Source organism: Mustelus asterias, chromosome 12 (genome assembly GCF_964213995.1).
Source record: "Mustelus asterias chromosome 12, sMusAst1.hap1.1, whole genome shotgun sequence".
Taxonomy (NCBI): Eukaryota; Metazoa; Chordata; class Chondrichthyes; order Carcharhiniformes; family Triakidae; genus Mustelus; species Mustelus asterias.
Genome location: NC_135812.1, coordinates 34867408 through 34887857, shown reverse-complemented (window position 1 = coordinate 34887857; position 20450 = coordinate 34867408). Strand labels below are relative to the sequence as shown.

Here is a 20450-nt window from a genome sequence, read left to right as displayed (position 1 = left end):
CCGCCACTGTCCCCATTGTATGGCCTAAAATGCCTTGGCAATGTCGACACATTGCATTTGCAGGTCCATATGAGGGGTACATATTCATGGTTGACATAGATGTGCACTCTAAATGGCTGGAAGTTGTCCTAACAATTGAGGAACAAACGGCATCGAAAAGCTCAATTTTGCCAGATTTGGGAAACCAGAACAAATTGTGGATGATAATGGACCGCAATTCATGGTTCAGGAGTTTGAAGATTATCTAAAGATGAGTGGTATCCAACATATAAAATCAGCACCATGCTACCCACCTACGAATGGATCAGCTGAAAGGTTTGTCCAGTCCTTGATGCATTCATTGAAAGCCTCCAAGGATAAAGGTTCATTAATCTCCATTTAAACAGTTTCTTGGCTATGTATCGCAACACCACACATGCGATACTCAGAGTTGTTGCCCAACTGAGAACTACATTAGATCCACTCTGACTGCAGGAGACGTCCAAGGTAGTAAAACACAATCAGCAGTCATAAATCTTAAGAGAAAGCAATTCCAAAAGATGCCTGTTTCGACAAGGAGAGCAAGTTATGGCATGCAGCTATACCACTAGCAAAAAGTGGGCTCCTGCAACTGTATTGGCTCAAACTGGCCCTATCTCCTATACAGTACAAATTGAAGATGAATTAGTGTAGACATGACACATAGCTCTGTTGTTAGCTACATGCATCAATGTGCCAGTGCCATATATGCCAGAACTACCTCAGGATGAACTGTCATCCATATTACCAGATAGCATGATTGCGACTTCTGATCAATCAGCAGAAACCGAGATGGCCAAAGAATCCCTTGCTACTACTTATCTTCCATCTGCAAAAGAGACTGTTATGCCTTCCAGGGTAGAGACATCCTTCAGATGACCCGGAGAGTACCTCTAAGGTCAAGAACAACCAAAACCCTGAAGTGTGCAGGTAACCAGTGCAGATTAGATGCCCACCAGATCGTTTTTCCTATTAACTGTATTATTACTGTGTAATGATCCATTGCCTGCCCTTGTATTTATGGTTTTATGACTTGGTAAAGGTATAGTGGTCATTTGTTGTTATGGGACCTTAGAGGTAAAGGGGGAGGGATTCCAGGGAGTCTGGTATACTCCTACATGAAGCAATTATTATGGTTACTGTTATATATTTGGGATTCTTGTTGTGGAGTTGCAGTGTCACTTTAAGAGTCCAATCATATTATAGTTTGTGATGTCATCAGTGGCATTGCAGGCTTTGCCTCAGTGTAAATCAAGCCTTTGTACAGTTAACACCAATCAACAAACCTACATTGTTGTCTGCAACAAACCCCATGTGCTACATCTTCATGTCCTTTTGTCCTGAAGGGCAGTTACTACCAGCTGTGCATGATGGAAATCCAGCCTCTTGCAGTTCATAAAAATTCATGGTTGCCATGCAAATTGTAATGTCCTAACTAGATTAGGGGTTGTAGTTTTAAACAGAAAAAGAAAAGACTTGGTCTGCACACGTAGATTCAAACAACAGGTTTTTATGAAGAGCTGCACTCTGTATTGCAGCAAGTATAAAACTGAAAGTAAAACAGCAGCCTGAGCACACATCCTAATGGCATCATCATCAAATCATGTGATCAACTCTTAAAGCAACTTGCAACTTTTAAATATATAACACAAATGCAGTCAATGGCATCCTGTATATCTGGAAATCCCACCAGAGAGATGAGTGCAAGTGGCCCTCATTCTGGCTATTATCATCACGAGGAAGCTTAACTTTCAGACTTGGCAAATAAATTATCTGTCACCCGTTTTATGCGTTTTTCTGCAGCAAAATGGCCACCCACTTCTGTGAAGGTAGTTTCAATGTAGCAATCCAAGGGGGCCTTTGGGGCTGGAGTCTTTCTCCCTCAAAGGCATGACCCAAACTTTATCACTGGATGGGATTTCTACTCTAATCAGGAAGATTTACCATCTTGACTCCTCTGAAATTTAATTTCAAACTTAATAGCGAACTGTGAGACATTTGAAGCAATCTGCGTAGCTCCCTGGAAAGAATTGGGGGTAAAATATTGAGGGTAATGGTGACTTTTACAGCTACTGTCAATGTTCAACCAGTATGTTGCAGTTTAACTTCTAGGACTCTGCCACAATCTCATCCTGTGGAAGCATTGTTCTTCTGAGAGGTCAAAGAAGCTGTGGCCCTGATTTTACCGGCACGGCTGCCCCAAAATCGTGGTGGCCGAGGCTCGTAGAATGGCATTCCCCGTTGGCCTTGAGCACGATCTTATGAGCCTCAGGCGACCATGCCGGTAAAATCAGGGCCTGACTGTCTGTCTGTAAACCACATGTCATGGGTAAGTGCTTCACGTAACCTCAACATTATCCTGTGCACTTGCTGATCCCCAGCATGTCGTCACTGCCATGAACAGCGGTAACTTTCCTCTCCTAATGTGCTATGAGATGCATTCAATGCCTCCCATCCAGATCTTCAGTTTCAAAGTCTCCAAAGTATAGAAAGTTTGTTTCAACACAACAGGCAAAATTTTCCCAAACTGTTGCCACCACAAGAGATGTTTGCCACTCAAGGAGGCAGGCAGTCTATGCCTATCCAAGACCCCCATTTTTCCACTCTCCCTCTACAAATGGCCACCCACTTTGATGGTGTTGGCCTCCTTGTAGCAATCCATGAGGGCCACTGGGGCTGGAGTCTCCCTCCCTTAAAGAGGATGCCACTGATAAAGGCCACTCCCACTACCCAAACACTATCACTGTAGGCAGTTTCCACTCTAATCAGAAAGATTTACTAGTTTGGCTCCTCTGAGATTTAATATCAAACCTTACATGCTCTACCACCACCACCACCCCACCCCTCAAACCCATTCTGCATACTGTAGGTATGACACAGGTCTTTGCATAGATCTTGAAGCCCATCCTTTCAAACATGGTATGGTTGGTTACTTTTATTAGCATACCTGTGACACCTAATATCTCTGATGGTCTATGTCACCACTTTCTTCAAAGATCAGAGTGCTGTGAGGGAAATTCAGATTGCTCCCTTCATGGCTCTGGTTATCACTATTCAAGGGAGCTTTCAGAGCATCAGAGCATTCCATCAAGCTGTTCTCTAACAGATCATTATGAGTGCTGAGGTACTGTCCCATGAAAGTCGATGTAACATAAACCTGCTATCCTCACTCAGGATGACAGAATCCCTACTCTCACCTCTGCCAAGTACCAATCTTGTTGATTGTCAGTCAGCCAACCCAGACTACTTAAGTCAAGATCAAGTTGATGTAATCTGAAGCCAGACCTTCAAGGCCCAGAGCAGATTTTTCTCAATTCATTCATGGGATGCGAGTGTCACTGTATGGGCTAGCATTTATTGCTCTTTAACCAAATGGCTTGCTAGGCCATTTCAGATGGCATTTAAGAGACAACCACATTGCTGTAGATATAGGCCAGAGCATGTAAGGATGACAGTTTTCCTCGCTTAGTGAACTGGATGGATTATTATGGCAATCGACAATAGTTTCGTGGTTATCATTAGACTTTTAATTCCAGAGTAAGGTCACCCTTCAAGTCCATCTAGTCTCCTCAGTTAAAGATTGCTGGTGCTGGACTGGGGTGGACAAGATGAGAGGTCATGCGAGACTAGTTATAGTCCAACAGGTTTATTTGAAATCACAAGCTTTTGGAGCACTTCACCAGGTGAAGTGAATTAAACTTCCAACACCCACGCTACTGCCATTCTGGAAGCACCTTGTAAAAGTGTTACAATTGTAGCACATGGTACACATAAGACAGCCACTAATGAAATGTACAAGGATGATTAGTTTATTTTTCTCCTCGTTTTATCATGATTGATGTGATGAATGTGCCAGCAGATTAAAAGCTACCAGCATTTCAAAAGCTATTTCACAAGATGTGAATACCAATAATGAGATTAGCAGAAGAATACATTGTCCTGCTAATAGGAAATACTTTGGGTAGACAATTGCCCTATTCAGGGGAGGCATACATTTGTTAATCTTTTAGAACTATAGAAGCTAAGGGGACAGACAGCAATTACACAGAGAGACCCATAGAAGGGAAACAAATGTATGATTGGCAACCTTTTCGTGGAAGTAGGGAGACAGTATCCTTCTAGCAGCCTGAGGGGCAGATTCCACCTAGCAGCCTGTAAGCCAGTTCTAGCGAGCAAAGCAGAAGCAAGAATGTAGAAACCTTTGTGGATTTTCACTGAATCAAGAAGAGACATTCCCCAGAATAACTACTCAATCGTATACAATGTGGTAACAATAAACTTGCCTTTACTTATAGATCTGTTGAATTGGATGTTGTTTGGGAAGAGTGAAGTCCTGAAAGAGTTCAGATCTCATAAATGTACTTGGAATCAAAAAGGGTAATTTCAACTTAAACTGTATGGGTGCATTTAGTTATTCGTATGCATAATTGTCTTAGGTCATTATAGTCCTGTTCATGTATATGTACCTTTTCTTTATTGTAATAAATAGTCTTTATTAAGTGTTATGCTACGACTGGACTGGTTACCGTTCTCAGTGGGTCTCACATGAGGCTCCTCACACCACTCCTGTAAACAAAACTATATACTACCTCAAACTGGTGTCCCAGGCTGGGACACCCTTGCAGATAACATCAGCTGGGTTTGTGACATGGATATCAGAACATTGGATCAAAGGTAAGGATTGAGGGATTTTTGGTAACTGAGGAGGCGTGGTCGTGGTTACTGGTATCATTCATGAATAATATGATCACAAAGTAGAATGAGCCTTACTTCATCTTTGTGATGTACTCTTTCTTTTTGTACTTCTCAAACTCTTCCTCATGCTGTTGCTCCTTTGCTTTTTGCCTGATAGGTGGTGGCAAAGCCTGTGCCCTCATAATGGTCAGGCTGTGCAGCATGTGGCATCCTACAAATCTTGATATCCACTCAGCTGAGTATTGCAGGGCTCATCCAGAATAGTCCAGGCAGTGGAAGCATTTCATGAGATCACTGATGATGTGTTCTATGATGTTCTCTGTAGCAGTCTGGCTTTCACTCTAAGCCTGCTGCATTTGGGTTCCAGGTCATTATGTCATAGAGTGGATTTCTTTGCCTTTCCTCATGGTGAGACTGGTGGAAAGGGGAGGATGTGCATTGAATTAGGTGAGAAAGTGGCAGACCTACTTTACCCCTATTAGGCCTGTGGTGGAACTACTGTCTGTGGAAGGAAGGTTTGTGGGTAGCCATCCTGCCCCACTACCAATTGAAATGAGAGGGTGGATTCTCTCATTCAAATAAGTGGGCACACAGAACCTTCCCGCCCTGTCCTTGCCGATGACCCCTCCCTCATGAACCCCTTCCACCCTTCCTTCATCTGTGGCCTGGGACCAGTGACAATCTATGCCTTCAATAAGTGAAGAACCAACAGCACCCATTGCCTCCCTGGTGCCACTCTCATTCAATGGAGCTGCCAGTTTCCAATTGACAGCAGCTCTCTGTGGATGGGATTGCCACTCCTGGTGTCCTTGATGCTGGAGAAGGCCCACTACTATCCAGTTGAATGTCTAAATGGGACTTCATTTGGCAGGCCTTCCCTAAATGAGGTGACGTGGGTTACCACCAGGTCTCCAGCTTGTGGGCGAAAGCCCAGTTGCATTCATTAAAACCAGCCCAGCAGGGAAGCAAGTCATTTGGTCCATCAAGTCCAGGTTGGCGCCTCGTAGAGTATTGCAATCAGTCACATTTCCTGCTGGATCCCTATAGCCCTGCAAGTTTATTTCTCTCAAGTATCCAATCAATTTCCTTTTGAAATGATTGTTTGTTTCCTCCTCCACCACCTGTGGACAGTAGATTCCAGGTCATTAGCATTCACTGTGTAAAACAACGTTCTTCCTCACATTCCCCCTACATCTCTTAAATCTGTGCCCTTAGACCTTGTACAATCAACTAATGGGAAGCAGCTTTCCTTTTTTTTTACCATATCTAAGCCTGCTATAACCTAGTACAATTCTATCAAATCTCCCCTCAATGTCCTGTGGTCCAAAGAGAACAGCCCCAGCCTTTCCAAGCTAAAGCCTCCCCCCATGTCTGGTACCACTGTGGTAAATCTCCACTGTATACTCTCAAAGGCCTTCATATCTTTTCTAAAGGGTGGTGACCAGAAAAGTGCACAGTACTCCAGTTGATGCCTAGCTAGAGCTTTATAAAGGTCCAGCATAAGTTCCCTGCTTTTTACTTAATGTCTCTATTCATGAGGCCCAAGATCCCTTATGCTTTGCTAATCAATCTCTCAATATGTCCTACCACTTTCAAAGAGCAATGCACATGAGCCCCTTGGTCTCAGTTCCTAAACACTTTTTGAAATTGTGCCACTAAGTCTCTATATTGCCTCTCCTCATCCCTCTCCTCATCCCTAGGGGAGTTTCACAGTAACTTCATTGTAGTGTTTACGTAATTGTTTGAATAAGTGATCAAGTCTACAAGAGAAACTTCAGGGGTGGTCCCGGCTGGGTTTCAGGGATCATATTAGAAAAGACAAGGCTAGTGTCCTACAAGATGAAGATCCAGGACAAGGTTGTGAAAAAATACCTAGATCATCTTTGGAGCAGGCTTTACTTCCAACAATAGAGACAGCCACTACCAGTCCAGCACAACAGCCCGAGGCTAACTTGGAACCTATTCTTCCAGATAACACAGAAACAGACTCCAAAATGGAAGCTGAGGAAGCAGGCACCCAGAGCGAAACAAACCCCTGAAGGGGAACCAGCATCAGCAACCCTTCAGCATTCCCTCCAAAAATGAAAGTCCCCGATTAGGTTATCACCTCCAGATCTGCGCCACCTCCTATAAACCGGCTGCCAAGTGGCAAAAAGAACTCCTTCCCAGCATGGGTGCTAGGGGAGATGTGGACCTGGGGAGGTTGGGATGCTATAATGGCCACGAAGGACAGGGAGCATTATTAATAGATCTCCTCGTGAGCCTACGGAATATGAGTTCCCCTTTTGATTGAGCGGGAGCTTGCTCAATGAGTGGCGAGTGAAAGGATTTTAAAACCTGCACTCACAGCCTGGACCACAGGTTATGTAGGCCCAGAGCACAGTCCTTGATTTGTTGTAAGCTGCAAATGCAGCCTTCCCTTTATTTTAACAAAGCAGTATTGTACCAGAGGATTGGTCTTGGCGAGGTTATTATACTCCAGTTTCATTTTATCTTGGCTAGATCCCTTTCCATTGCACTGAAATTGTCACTCTTCCAGGTTTGGTAATAGGGTGCTGCAATATTTATAAATTCCCCAGTCTTTCATTAGGCTTGATTTCTCTATCTCCAATTTTTCTTTATGTGTTTTCACTCTGGACTTTTCTCTCTCTCCCAGCTTGATTTTTTACTGTCCAAAATCATGGGGAGAGGAGAAAACAAGGTGGAGGGTGTATAACAGATGAGGGAATAGAGGTGGATGGGGATGAGAGTGAGATGGGTGGAAGGCTTTAAAGTATGAGAGAGATCTTATTTGCTCCAGAAGGGATAACCTTTCATTTCTTATTTCTCCTGATGTTTCCTGAGTGAATTGGTTTGGTATTCAATGTAGGGTCAGGGTTGAGAAAATTCCATCAGCTGCATTACCTTGAGCAGAAGATTGCTTTGGTGGTATCTTCAGAACAGAGATTTACAGGGTATTTGTCCTTCACCTCTCACACCTCATTCCGTTGCTCTGGTTATGATTTCATTTAATAGCTTCAATCTGTTAGATTTTGTTTTGTTTTTAAGAGTGGTGGTGTGGGGTGAGAATCACAGCTGCTGGATTGGGGGAACATCTCAGAAATATGGGTGATATGAACTCGTGGAACATGTCGTAAGGAATTACTGCTGGGCAAGATACTACGACAGGTTCAGACATTCTGTACAGATGGATGGAAATGTCATGTTGGTTTGCAAAATAGCTACTTTTGATTGTATTTTAAAGGAAAAGTGAATATAAATTTAATATAAAAGCTGTGAACAAAAATAGATAGTTGCAAAATTTGTAGAATTGAAGAAAAAAATCTTTTTCACCCAGAGGGTGGTGGGAATCTGGAATTCTCTGCCTGACAACATTTAAGAAACATTTCGATAAGCATTTGAAATGCCACAACATAGAAGGATACAGACCAAGTGCTGGAAAATGGGATTAGAATAGACAGGCTCTTGGTGGCCAGTGCAGACATGATGGGTCGAAGAGCTTCTTTCTGTACTGTAAAACTCCACGACTCTAAAACATTTTTGCCTTCACTGCAAGGCTCTTAATTATAGCCTAAGACATTCCTGTGCTGCCACCCAATGCCTTTGTCTTGGAATTACATGTTTATTCATGACAAAACAAGTATCAGATTGACAGTGCAACCACCATTACTGTAACAAGCTCTGAACACTGAATGTAAACCACTGTACCATTTAAAGCCATAATAGGTACTGCAGATGGATCTGACATTTAAAATGGGATTTCTCATTGGCAAACTCCGACCAAACTTTGATGTATCTTGAGCAGAAATGGTGTATCATTCTTAAAATATAACAGAATTTTATCTTATTACAAGTTGATCTTCCATTGAACTGTACATGTGGCGGCAAATTTTCTGGAGAGGTGCAAGCTCCTGCTGCTGCTGCTGAAGTGGGAGCCATTGGCTTTGTAGGGTGGCCTGCAAAATCTGCAATTCAGTGGCAGCCAGCTAATTAGCTGTCAAGAGGCAGAGGAGCTGCCTATATTTCAAGGGCTGCAACGCTCTGTCAATTCAATATACCCACAAAGGCAGCATATATTGAGGGCCTGAAGAACAAGGTAGCACAAGAAATGGCTAAAGAATAATCCAGGGTGGCCCTAAGGTTATTTGATGTCTCCTTGCAAGCTTTCCTGAAGGCTACACTGGCAAGGAGAGGGGTATTTTTGTCTCTAGGATGGTAAGAGGAGATTGGCTGGGATAATGAAGGAAGCCTGGATGGTGATTGTGAAGAGAGTCATCCCTCAAATCTGGCTTCCATGCAGCAAATGGATTAATGACTTCATGCACTCCCTCTAGGTTAGTGTATCACACATTGCTTAACTTATAGCCTTATATGTGACTAGGCATTAATGTGACATTGGGAGAAAGGGCAATGCCCACCCAATCACTAGCAATGGCTAGATTAGCATTGCCTGTCAAAGGCATGTCAGTATTTCTATGAAGGGCCCCGGTTTGTTGGAATTGAGTACTCTTACATTGTTTCTAAGTGCACATGTGGGAGGCAGTCAGGCGGCCAGCTTAGGCGCTGCACATGTCTTTGGTGGATGACTAACAAGGGACATTTTTGTGCTTGAAGGAGAAGAAAACACATATCATTAAAGAAAGGGCCAAGCTGGGCTTACCTTGCCCTTACCTAGCCATCCTGTTGCCAATGGAAGAGGCTCTGGAACTTGGAGGACCTAACGGATGGACACAAGAGCCTCTGGCAGACGCAAGACATAGTACTCAGGTGTTCACTACTGATCACCATAGACCATAGAATGCCCAGCGCAAAAGGAGGCCATTCAGCCCATTGAGTCTGCCCCGACTGTCCGGAAGAACATCTTGCCCAAACCCAACCACTTGCCCTATCCACATAACCCCACCTAACCTACACAACTTTGGACTGTGGGAGGAAACTGTAGCCACCTGGAGGAAACCAACACAGATGCGAGGAGGATGTGCAAACTCCAGACAGTTATCCAGGGCTGGAATTGAACCTGGGTCCCTGGCGCTGTGAGGCAGCAGTGCTAACCACTGTGCCATTATGCTGCCCCACATGAACTCTACACTATTAGGTGCTGTGAAAGATGTGGTGGAATGCACATTATGCCCTAATCACACTTTTCATTTTCACACATTTTTCATGTCAGTGAGTATCCATTCGTGGATAGATTTGAGATCATAGCCTGGTAATCACATCGCAGGTGAGCCTGAGCAGCTGTTGGAGGCTGTGACGGCCAAGGTTTCTTATACTTTGAGAACTGTGGGAGTGCAGAATGATGTTGTCCTTCAGGCTGATGACATGCCTTTGGTATCATCTATTTGTGTAGTATGCAGGAACATGTGGTGGAACTTCCACAGGCTATGTGCAACCAAATGCAGACAATGCAGGAATCCATCCAGGCCACAAAGGCCACCAGTCTCTGGCACCACAAGGTCCTTGGACTCCTCAGTGAGTAGGAAAGAACTAGTGTGCCATGAAAGGGTAGAGGAATGACTGCCTGATGCATCTGGGGCTCCTTTCAGGGTGCCCCTGGCATGGACAGCAGCTCCTCAGCCCTTCTATCAGTGACACCTAGTCCTCATGATACAGATGTGGCTCCTGCACTTGAACAAAAGGCCCACAAAATGCTTGGATCCTCCAGACTTCAGGCAACCAGAAGGCAACCAACAATCTTATTGAAAGGAATGTGGAACCAATGTCAGTGGCTTGCCTCCACCCCAGCTGACTGCACAGTGGTTGCACAGTGATTGCACCAGTAAGAGATTTAAGAAGAGCACCCAGCTGTACTTGGGAGTTCACAAGTTTATTTTTTGTTAATGCATACTACCTTGCAATCATTGGGGGGATTTTTCACTCCCACTTTCAGGGGGTGGGATCGACGAAATTCCACAGGAGTCCCAAAACACAATGGGTGGGTGTTCCATGAGGAGAGTGGGTTTCCATGGGATTTAGGGCGAAGGTTCTATTTTCATTTTGTTAAATCCGAGTGCGCTTTAAAAAGGGCTCTCCAATCTTTTTCAAACCGTTGCTGGTAGGGCAAGCTCAATCCGAGCCCACTCCATCAGTGTGATGTTGTGGGACTTGCCCCATAACTTTTATTTTACTAATACCATAAAAATATGATGGAGGAAGCCCCAAGAGCCATTTTTCCAACCTGCAGCACAACTCTGCCTAAAAATTAGAAAATTCCGCCCATTGATAAATATACAATGTTATAAGGCAGGTGAATTTTTTCCATTTCTTGTGGGCATTTAGCAGTATCCCAGCTCCTTCAAAGGGTGTGATAGGAAGGATCACACCATGCGAGGTCAACGCATGCCTAATACCACTTTCCAAAATGTATTAGCAGGTAAATCATAATGGCAATCAGGAAATAGCACAGGGTTGTAAAGGCTGCATTGGTTAAAACAAAAGCAAAACACTGTGGATGTTCAAAATATGGATTAAAAATAAAAAGTGCTAAAAATACTCAACAGGTCTGACAGCACCTGTGGAGAAATAAACAGAGTTAACGTTTCGAGTCAAATATGACTCTTCCTCAAAAGCCTTCAGAAGAAAACCTGTTAATTTCCCTGAAGCATCAGAGGCTTTAGACAGTTCCGATGTATTTACCTGGAAAGTTACCCATGAAATGTCAGACAGAAAAATGTTGTCTAATTCCTGGGTAACTATACAACCGACTCCCAAATAGCTCACACTGACCCTGACTCACTCTTTGATCACCTGACTATGCCGCTGACTAATCACTGACCTGACTATCCCCAGCACTTGGATAGTTCCCCGGCCTGTCCTGACTAGCTCCCGACCTGACAATTTCTAAAAGGACAAACCTTGGCATTTCATCCATCTGACACCTTACCCACCTACCATTTCACCAACCTGTTACCTTGACCACTTACCTCACACACCCACCCATACCTACCCACTTACCCATTCACCAACATTTATGGTCAACATTTAAACTTACCTTCTAGCAGCTAATGGCATTAAAAGGGGATGTGGTTTCTGCACTGATTTTCTTTGTTGCTTTGTGTGGGTTTCTGTCTTGTGAGAGTTCTTCTGCATTCTGGATCAGAAGTCTGGCCTTTTTAAACATGTCCAGCGAAGTGGATAATTTTCAGGCTGATCAGCATCAGACGAAGTGAGTCCAATGCTAGCACTGCTGCCTCACTGCGCCAGGGACCTGGGTTCGATTCTGGTCTTGGGTGACTGTGTGGAGTTTGCACGTTCTCAGCATGGGTTTCCTCCGGGTGCTCTGATTTCTACCCACAGTTAAATGATGTGTAGATTACATGGATTAGCCATGGTAAAATTAGTGGGGTTGCGGGGTAGAGTGGGGGAGGGGGGGTAGTGGGCCTGGGAAAGATGCTCTTTTGGAGAGTTAGTGCAGACTCAATGGGCCAAATGGCTTCCTTCTGCACTGTAGGAATTCTACGGTTTATGGAAGCTTTGGCCATTGGCAGATTAAGTGAGTGGGCAACATGGTGGCAGATGGAATCTGATGTGGGTAAGTGTGAGATTATTCATTCTGATACTAAGAACAGAAAAGATGTTAAACTTGTAAATTTTAAGTTCAGAGTGTCTTGGGTATACTTGTACAAGGAACATAAGGTCAGCATGCAGGTACAGCAAGCAATTAGGGAGGCAAATGGTACATTGGTCTTTATTGCAAGGAGGTTGGAGTACCAAGATAAAGAAGTCTTGCTACATTTGTAAAGAACTTTGATAAGACCATGCATGAAGTACTGTGTGCTGTTAGGTCTCTATATTTAAGGAAGGCTATATTTTTTTTATTCATTCGTGGGACATGGGCATCATTGGCTGGCCAGCATTTATTGCCCATCCCTAGTTGCCCTTGAGAAGGTGGTGGTGAGCTGCCTTCTTGAATCGCTGCAGTCCATGTTCTGTGGGTTGACCCACAATGCCGTTAGGGAGGGAATTCCAGGATTTTAATCCAGTGACTGCGAAGGAACGGCAATATATTTCCAAGTCAGGATGGTGAGTGGCTTGGAGGGGAACTTGCAGGTGGTGGTGTTCCCATGTATCTGCTGCCCTTGTCCTTCTAGATGGAAGTGGTCATGGGTTTGGAAGGTGTAGCCTAAGGACCTTTGGTGAATTGCTGCAGTGCATCTTGTAGATAGTACACATTGCTGCTACTGAGTGTTGGTGGTGGAGGGATTGAATGTTTGTAGATGATGGATAGGCTTTAGGGAGTCAGGAGGTGAGTTACTTGCCGCAGTATTCCTAGCCTCTGACCTGCTCTTGTAGTCATTGTGTTTGTGTGGTGAGTCCAGTTGAGTTTCTGGTCAATGGTAATCTCAAGGATGTTGACTGTGGGGAATTCAGTGATGGTTACACCATTGAATGTCAACGGGTGGTGGTTAGAATGGTTAGATATAATTGCATTGGAGTTGGGAAAGGTTCACCTGATTGATCCCTGAGATGATGAGAAGCCAAGTAAATTGGATCTATGCTCTCTGGAGTTTAGAAAAATGAGAGGTGATCTTATAGACATGTACAAGATCTTGTAGGACTTGACAGCCTCGATACTGATAGGTTGTTCTCTCTGGTGAAACCTAGAAAACAGAGTAATAGTACTCTTCACTTATGGGATGTGGACATCATTGGCTAGGCTTGTGGATGGGCTAGTGGATGCTCTATTGTTTATTATATTCAGGACCACAATGGACAGGTTTTTGTTCTCTCAGGGAATCGAAGGATATGGGGAGTGAATGGGAAAGTGGAGTTGAAGCTGAAATTCAGTCATGATCATTTTGAATGGTCAAGTAGGGTTGGTAAGTTGTATGGTCTACTCCTGTTCCCTCATGTTCTTAAGATCTAAAGAAATAATAATGATGGATTGAATTGCTTAAAATGGTGCCTGTATTGTGTATGCACCATGGTCCAATTATCAACCGCACCTTCCTTTTAGATGGCACCAGATGTTGACTCTTCTTTTGCGATGCTTCAGAGAAGCAAAGGATAGAACTATTAATAATCTTCTGTCTGCTGCACTTCCTATCAATAAAATATTACTTGCTCAGTTTCCTACAGTGCACTAAAACTTGTCATGATACCTTTGTCCGTTGAGTAGCAAGAAGGACCTAGACTGCTTCACTGAATAGAATTTGCCATATAAAGTACCAAAAGAATCCTTCCCCCTGCTCATTGACTGGTCAATGTTTCTTTTTCAGCTTCCCCCTAACTCCACTTTGAATTAACAGGAGCTCCTCACCTCAATTTTTCATCCCCCTTTTTTCATCTTCCATGCTCCCTTCTCTATCCTCATCCACCCTTGTCTCAACTCCTTTCCCATCTGCCTTCCGTGATATAGCATGACACCTCCAATTATTTTTCCTTTGTTGTTCTATAGAAGAGCTTCATCTCTCTTTAGTGTCTTATATCCTGTGCTGCTGAGTTCAAATGTATATTATGATAAAGAATTCTATAACAAAATGACAGAACCGGTTTAATTAGCTCTAGTAAAGCAACCTATTCACCTCAGAGAGAAATCAGTGGTTTCCAATGTCAACTTCAAGTACAACTGTGTGCAAACAGAAGACATCTCTGTGGTAGCAGAAGTCAGTGTCAGTTATTCTCTACTACTGGATTAACCATAATATTTCAGATAAAATCTCTGACCAAGGCCTCATCAGTTCTTTTAGGTGACTGTAAAAGAACAGATTCAAGCAGCACTTGCTTGCAAGTGGCAGAGTCTGCAGCTTATGCATTGGACTTATCAGCCATCTCAGAATCGAAGTGGAAGCAAGTCATTCTCAACTCCGAGGGATTGCCTAAGAAGACGCAGAAGACTTTTGTGCTGGAGGTGGATAATGGAGTCTTTATCTTGCAACTGGTATCAGATGGAGGAATCAAGTGCCAGAAAAGCACATCCTGACAGGGAATAAATCTGAAAGCCCTGGGCCAGATTAATTTCAACATTCAATTGTAAATCAGTAAGCATATCTAACAAAACAGAAGCAGTGATAATTTGCTGTGACTAATTAATGATCTTATTCATATTGACAAAATAGTGCAACGAAACAGAGACAAATAAAATATGGCTAAAGTGGCAGCTAAACAAGCTTAACTACTGGCCACTAATTAAAATTACACAAATGGAAACAAGGGAGTTATATTGTAAATGATTATGTATGCATAATCAGCAATCTACCGTTCAAAGTAACTGTCTAATCCCATTTTATACTCGACAGGAAAGTCAGTCCAAGTTTTAGCTAGGAAAATTATAACAATATGTTACATTGTGAAATTGTGTCTTGACAAGATTGGAGAATTCCATAAATCAGTAGATCCATAACTCCATAAATACTTTAACGTTTAACATGAATCAAAATCCCTCTCCCCACCAACTGAACTGATGTATTAATCAATTTAAAGGAAATAGGTTAATCACTGTTAAAATAGCAGAATGAGAAAAGTACATTAATCATTTGTATCACTTACAGACATTTCTGAGCTAATTGTAAATTACAGAATTTTTACTCAGTAAACGCACCTGATAATAGTTGTAGTTAGGATAAGAAGAAGTGTTTGTGTTTGGGCAACCTGTCATTGGATCCAAGTGGGAGTTAGGAGGGCAGCATTGCAAGACAGCTAGAAAAACAAAACCCTGATCAGTAAAATGCTGTAAAGAATAATGTAACAGCTTTCAGGTGAAACATAAAAAGTTTAGATTATTTCTACAGTCTATAGCAAAAAATCAAGTATGGGTTTGCAAGGAAGCTGGCAAACAATTTAAATGATATTAAAAGAAAAACATTGCATCAACACATTCATATTCACAGGTACATATAGGGAATTCCTCAAATTGAATACATCTGGAATAAAAACTGGATCAGAACATTAGGAAAATACCTGAAGAACTTTTCTGTGGCAACAAAGAATTAGAAATTGACATCCAGATAGGAGGTTACAAACAAGTTATAACAGGTATATGATAACAGCAACATAGTCACTATACAAGAGCATTATACGGTGCTGTACATCATTGGAACTTAGAAGCAGCTGGTATATTGTGTTATGGGACTGTTACGATGGTTTTCTTGTTGCATTTAAAACTATCATTCCCTCATGTAGCCAAAGTCGCGGTGTGGTTTCAAGATGAATTTATTTTAAAATATTATTAAAAGACTATTAAAAAGCAGATGAATTTAAAGCTTGGATTACTACATGGAACTATTATGTTGTGACAATTACGGAGACTTGGATGAAAGAAGAGCAGGACTAGCAGCTTAGCATTCCAGGATTTAGATGCTTCAGGTGAGATAGAGAGGGTAACAAAAGAGGTAGGTGTGTTGCTTTACTTATTAGGGAGAATGTCACAGCTATACAGAGGGAGGACATCTTGGAGGGATCATGCAGTGAGGCCATATGGGTAGAACCCAGGATCAGGAGCGGTGCAACCACACTGTTGGGGTTTTATTACAGACCTCCCAACAGCCAGCGTGAAGTGGAGGAACAGATATGTCAGCCGATTATGGGAAGATGTAAAACATGGTTGTTGTGATGGGCGCTTTTAACTTTCCCAACATAGACTGGGATTCCTTTAGTGCCAAAGGCTTGGGTGGGGCAGAGTTTGTGCAGTGTGTCCAAGAATGCTTCTTGAGGCAATATGTAGATAGTCCAACTCAGGAAGGGGCTATCTTCCTTGGTTCTGGGAAACAAGCCCAGACAGGTGATTGATGTCTCAGTAGGGGACCATTTTGGGAACAGTGATCACAATTCTATAAGTTTCACGATACTTGTTGAAAAGGATAGAAGTAGTCTCAGAGTGAAAGTACTAAACTGAGGGAAGGCTAACTACAACTGTGTTAGGCAGGAGCTAGTGAATGTAGACTGGCTGTTTGAGGGTAAATCCATATCCGACATTGGGGGTCAGTTGTTAACAATTCAGGACAAGTATGTGTAAATATAAGTGTAAATATGAGTGTAAAAATGAAGGATAAAGATGGCAAGATTTGGGAACCCTGGATGACAAGAGAGATTGTGATCACAGTGAGAAAGAAGAAGGAGGCATACATAAATTTCAGGAAACTGAAAATGGATAAGGCTCCTGAGGAATACAAAGGTAGCAGGAAAGAGCTTAAACAGGGACTTAGGAGGGCAAAAATGGGCCATGAAATGTCCTTGGCAGGCAGGATTAAGGAGAATCCCAAGGCTTTTTATATGTATATAAGGATGAAGAGGGTAGCTAAGGGAAGGGTAGGTCTGGTGGCATAATGGTTAGCACTGCTGCCTCACAGCGTCATGGGTTCAATTCTGGCGTTGGGTCACTGTATGTGTGGAGTTTTCACATTCTCCCTGTGTCTGCGTGGGTTTCCTCCGGGTGCTCCGGTTTCCTCCCAGGTTAGGTGGATTGACCATGCTGAATTGTCCCTCAGTGTCCAAAAAATATGTAGGTTAGATGGATTAATCATGGTAAATGTGCAGGGTTATGGTGATAAGGTGCAGGGGAAGGCCTGGGTGGGATGCCCTTTTGGAGAGTCAGTGCAGTTTCGATGGGCCGAATGGCCTCTTTCTGCACTTTAGGAATTCTATGGTAACTCAAGAACAATGGAGGGAATTTGTGCGTGGAGCCAGATGAGGTGGGTGAGGTCCTTAACGAGTACTTTGCATCGGTATTCACAAAGGAGAAGGATGCGGTGAATGGTGAATATAGAAAGGAGGATGTTGACATTTTAGGACATGTTGAGATAAAAAGGGAGGAGGTATTGGAGGTTTTGAAAAACATTAAGGTGGACAAGTCTCCAAGGACAGATATGGTCTATCCCAGAATACTGAGAGAGGCGAGGGAAGAAATTGCTGAGGCCTTGGCCAAAACCTTTGTCTTCTCCTTAGCCACAGGCGAGTAACCAGAGGATTGGAGAGTAGCTAACATTGTTCCTCTGTTTAAGAAGGGAAATTACAGGCCTGTGAGCCTTACATCAGTGATGGGGGAATTATTGGAGAAGATTCTTAGGGCCAGGATGTACTCACATCTGGAACAGAAAATGCTTATTAGAGATAGGCAGCATGGTTTTGTGAAGGGGAGGTCATGCCTCACAAACTTGATTGAGTTCTTTGAGGAAGTGACAAGAAAAATTGACAAGGGCAGGGCAGTGGATACTGTATACATGGACTTTAGTAAAGCCTCTGATAAGGTTCCTCATGGCAGGCTGATTCAGAGGTGATGTCATCTGGGATCCGAGGTGAGCTGATAAGATGGATACAAAACTGGCTTGGACATAGAAAGCAGAGAGTAGCAGTAGCAGGGTACTTTTCTAGCTGGAGGCCTGTCACAAGCGGTGTTCCACAAGGATCAGCGCTGGGGCCTCTGTTGTTTGTAATATATATAAATAATTTGGAGGAAAATGTAGCTGGTCTGAATAGTAAATTTGCAGATGATACAAAAATTGGGGGAGTAGTGTAGAGTGAGGAGGATTGTCAGAGGATACAGCAGGATATAAATTGTCCGGAGACCTGGGCCAAAATATGGCAGATGGCATCACCATCAAGATGGTGGTCAAGAAGGTGTATGGCATGCTAACCTTCGTCGGTTGGGGCATTGAGTATAAGAATTGGAAAATCATTTTGCTGCTGTATAATACTTTGGTTAGGCCGCATTTGGAGTATTTTGTACAATACTGGTCACCACACTACCAGAAAGATGTTGATGCATTGGAAAGGTGCAGAAGAGATTTACCAGGATGTTGCCTAGTTTGGAGGACATGGACTTTGAACAAAGGTTAAACATACCTGGATTGTTTTCACTGGAGGGGGGACCTGATAGAGGTTTACAAAATTATGATAGGCTTGGATAGAAACGATAGTCAGAGTCTTTTCCCCAGGATCGAAGGGTCAATTACTCAGGGGCACAGGTTGAATGTGAGAGGGGAAAAATTTAAAAGAGATCTAAGGAGCAAGTTTTTCACAAAGAGGGTGGCGAATGCCTGGAAAGCGCTGCTGGAGGAGGTGGTGGAAGCAGATTCTATAAAAATGTTCAAGAGGCATCTGGATAGATACATGAATAGGCAGGGAATAGAGGGATATGCACCACATAGAGGCAAGAAAATGTTAGATTAGAGAGGAATCTGTGTCAGCACAGACTTGGTGGGCTGAAGGGCCTGTTCCTGTGCTGTACTGCTCTTTGTTCTTTGACTACAGCTATAGGACTCTGGATGAAGTCATTCAGACCATTCAGAGTGAAAAATTCAGAAATGCATCAACAATTATAGTTTCAATTCCAATTACAAAGAATTAGCATATACCAATAGAAATATAGGAGTTATCTCTATCCAATCATAGTTATTAATTATGGTTACATCATGCATACATAAGGGTATAGTATCCAATTGTGAGCACTTTAAAGGAAAGTAAAATGTACTTTTGGTCTTCTGTTTTTAAGTGCTTCAAGTAACACAGCTAAGGTAGTGAGAACTGCTATACATGGTAAATTAGGATGGTTAGCCAGCAGTAGAAAGAGGAGGCAATGGATGTGAGATACTAGCAGGATGCAGAGATCATGGTGTGAATGAGTAGAAGTAGTGAAAGCAACAGGAGTGAGGAGTAACTAAAAAACAAAGATGGGAAGAGGAGAGTGACGGAAGGGTATTATATGGAATACAGCGAATCAGAGGAGCCACAAGGAGGAAACAGTGGACATTTACAGGATTCAGGGGTGTAAGACAACATTAGTGGCAGGATTGAAAGACAATGGGGAAGATTCTCCCAAAAAAATTCTAAGTGTCAAATTCGCGTAAAAACTGAAGTAAATCCCTCTGGTTTTTTCAGGGGAGTTTCAAAATGAATTTCTCACACCCTGCACTAGCGTGAATCACATGGAAAATTAGTGGGAGAGTCCTATTCCTGCTAGAGAGACCAGCAGCATAACGCTGAGCAGGCCACTGCGCATACACCGATCTGTCAGCGCTCAGATTGGCGCATGCGTATTAGCCCCGCACTGCTGGCCTCCCGATGGCTGGCCAGCTCAGTCATGGTCCAGCCCCACAACCCCCATTGCTGCCCCTCCGAGCCCCCCCATGGCCCGATCACTGGCCCTGTGGAGCATGTCTGGGCCACCCTCGACATCCCCCTGAGCCCGGCCCACCCATTTTCCCCCCACCGTCAGCCCCGACTCCCCCCCACCCCACAGTCCCGAGCCCCCCAGCAGGCCGACCATGCCCCCGACCCCATTGCCCAGCCCTTATCGCTGGTCTCCCTCCTCTGCTCGCGATCCCTATGCATAGTGACAGTTGGATCCCCCCAACCCACCAATTGCAGCCCCAGAGGCCCTGCCCCCTTTAGACTCTGCTCCCATTAGGCCTCACACCCTTGGCACTGCCCGATGCCTGGTGGGAAGTGCCAAGATGCACTTAGGCATTGCCACTTTGCCCCTTGGGCAGTGCCTGGGAGCCAGGCTGGCACTGCCAAGGCGGCAATGCCCAAGGGGCAATCCCCTTTACCCCCGACCTTGTCGGGGGCCTCGATCTCTCCCCTTCACTTCAGCAGGGTCGGGCCGCAAGCTCCCCATTAGTGGGGAGCTATAGTAAGCCCTGCTGGAGTGAACCACTCCTAGTGGGGGGGGAGACTCTAGCGGGCCTGGAGACTTCAGACCCAGGCCTGCTAATAATATTTAAAATAGCTTAAAATGAGTATTTGAATAAATTATAATGACACTGTCAAAAGCAGTGCAGTGGGCTTGGAGAATCGCCCCC

General features: G+C 43.6%; 1 protein-coding gene across 1 annotated transcript in view; it reads right to left on the bottom strand.

The window, feature by feature from the left end:
• Window positions 1-20450, bottom strand: part of hsf5 (heat shock transcription factor family member 5) — an 80169-nt gene that overhangs the window by 23003 nt on the left and 36716 nt on the right. The window contains exon 4 of the mRNA XM_078225924.1: window positions 15254-15351. Within this exon, the coding sequence (XP_078082050.1) occupies window positions 15254-15351 (98 nt within the window). The remainder of the gene's footprint in view (window positions 1-15253; window positions 15352-20450) is intronic.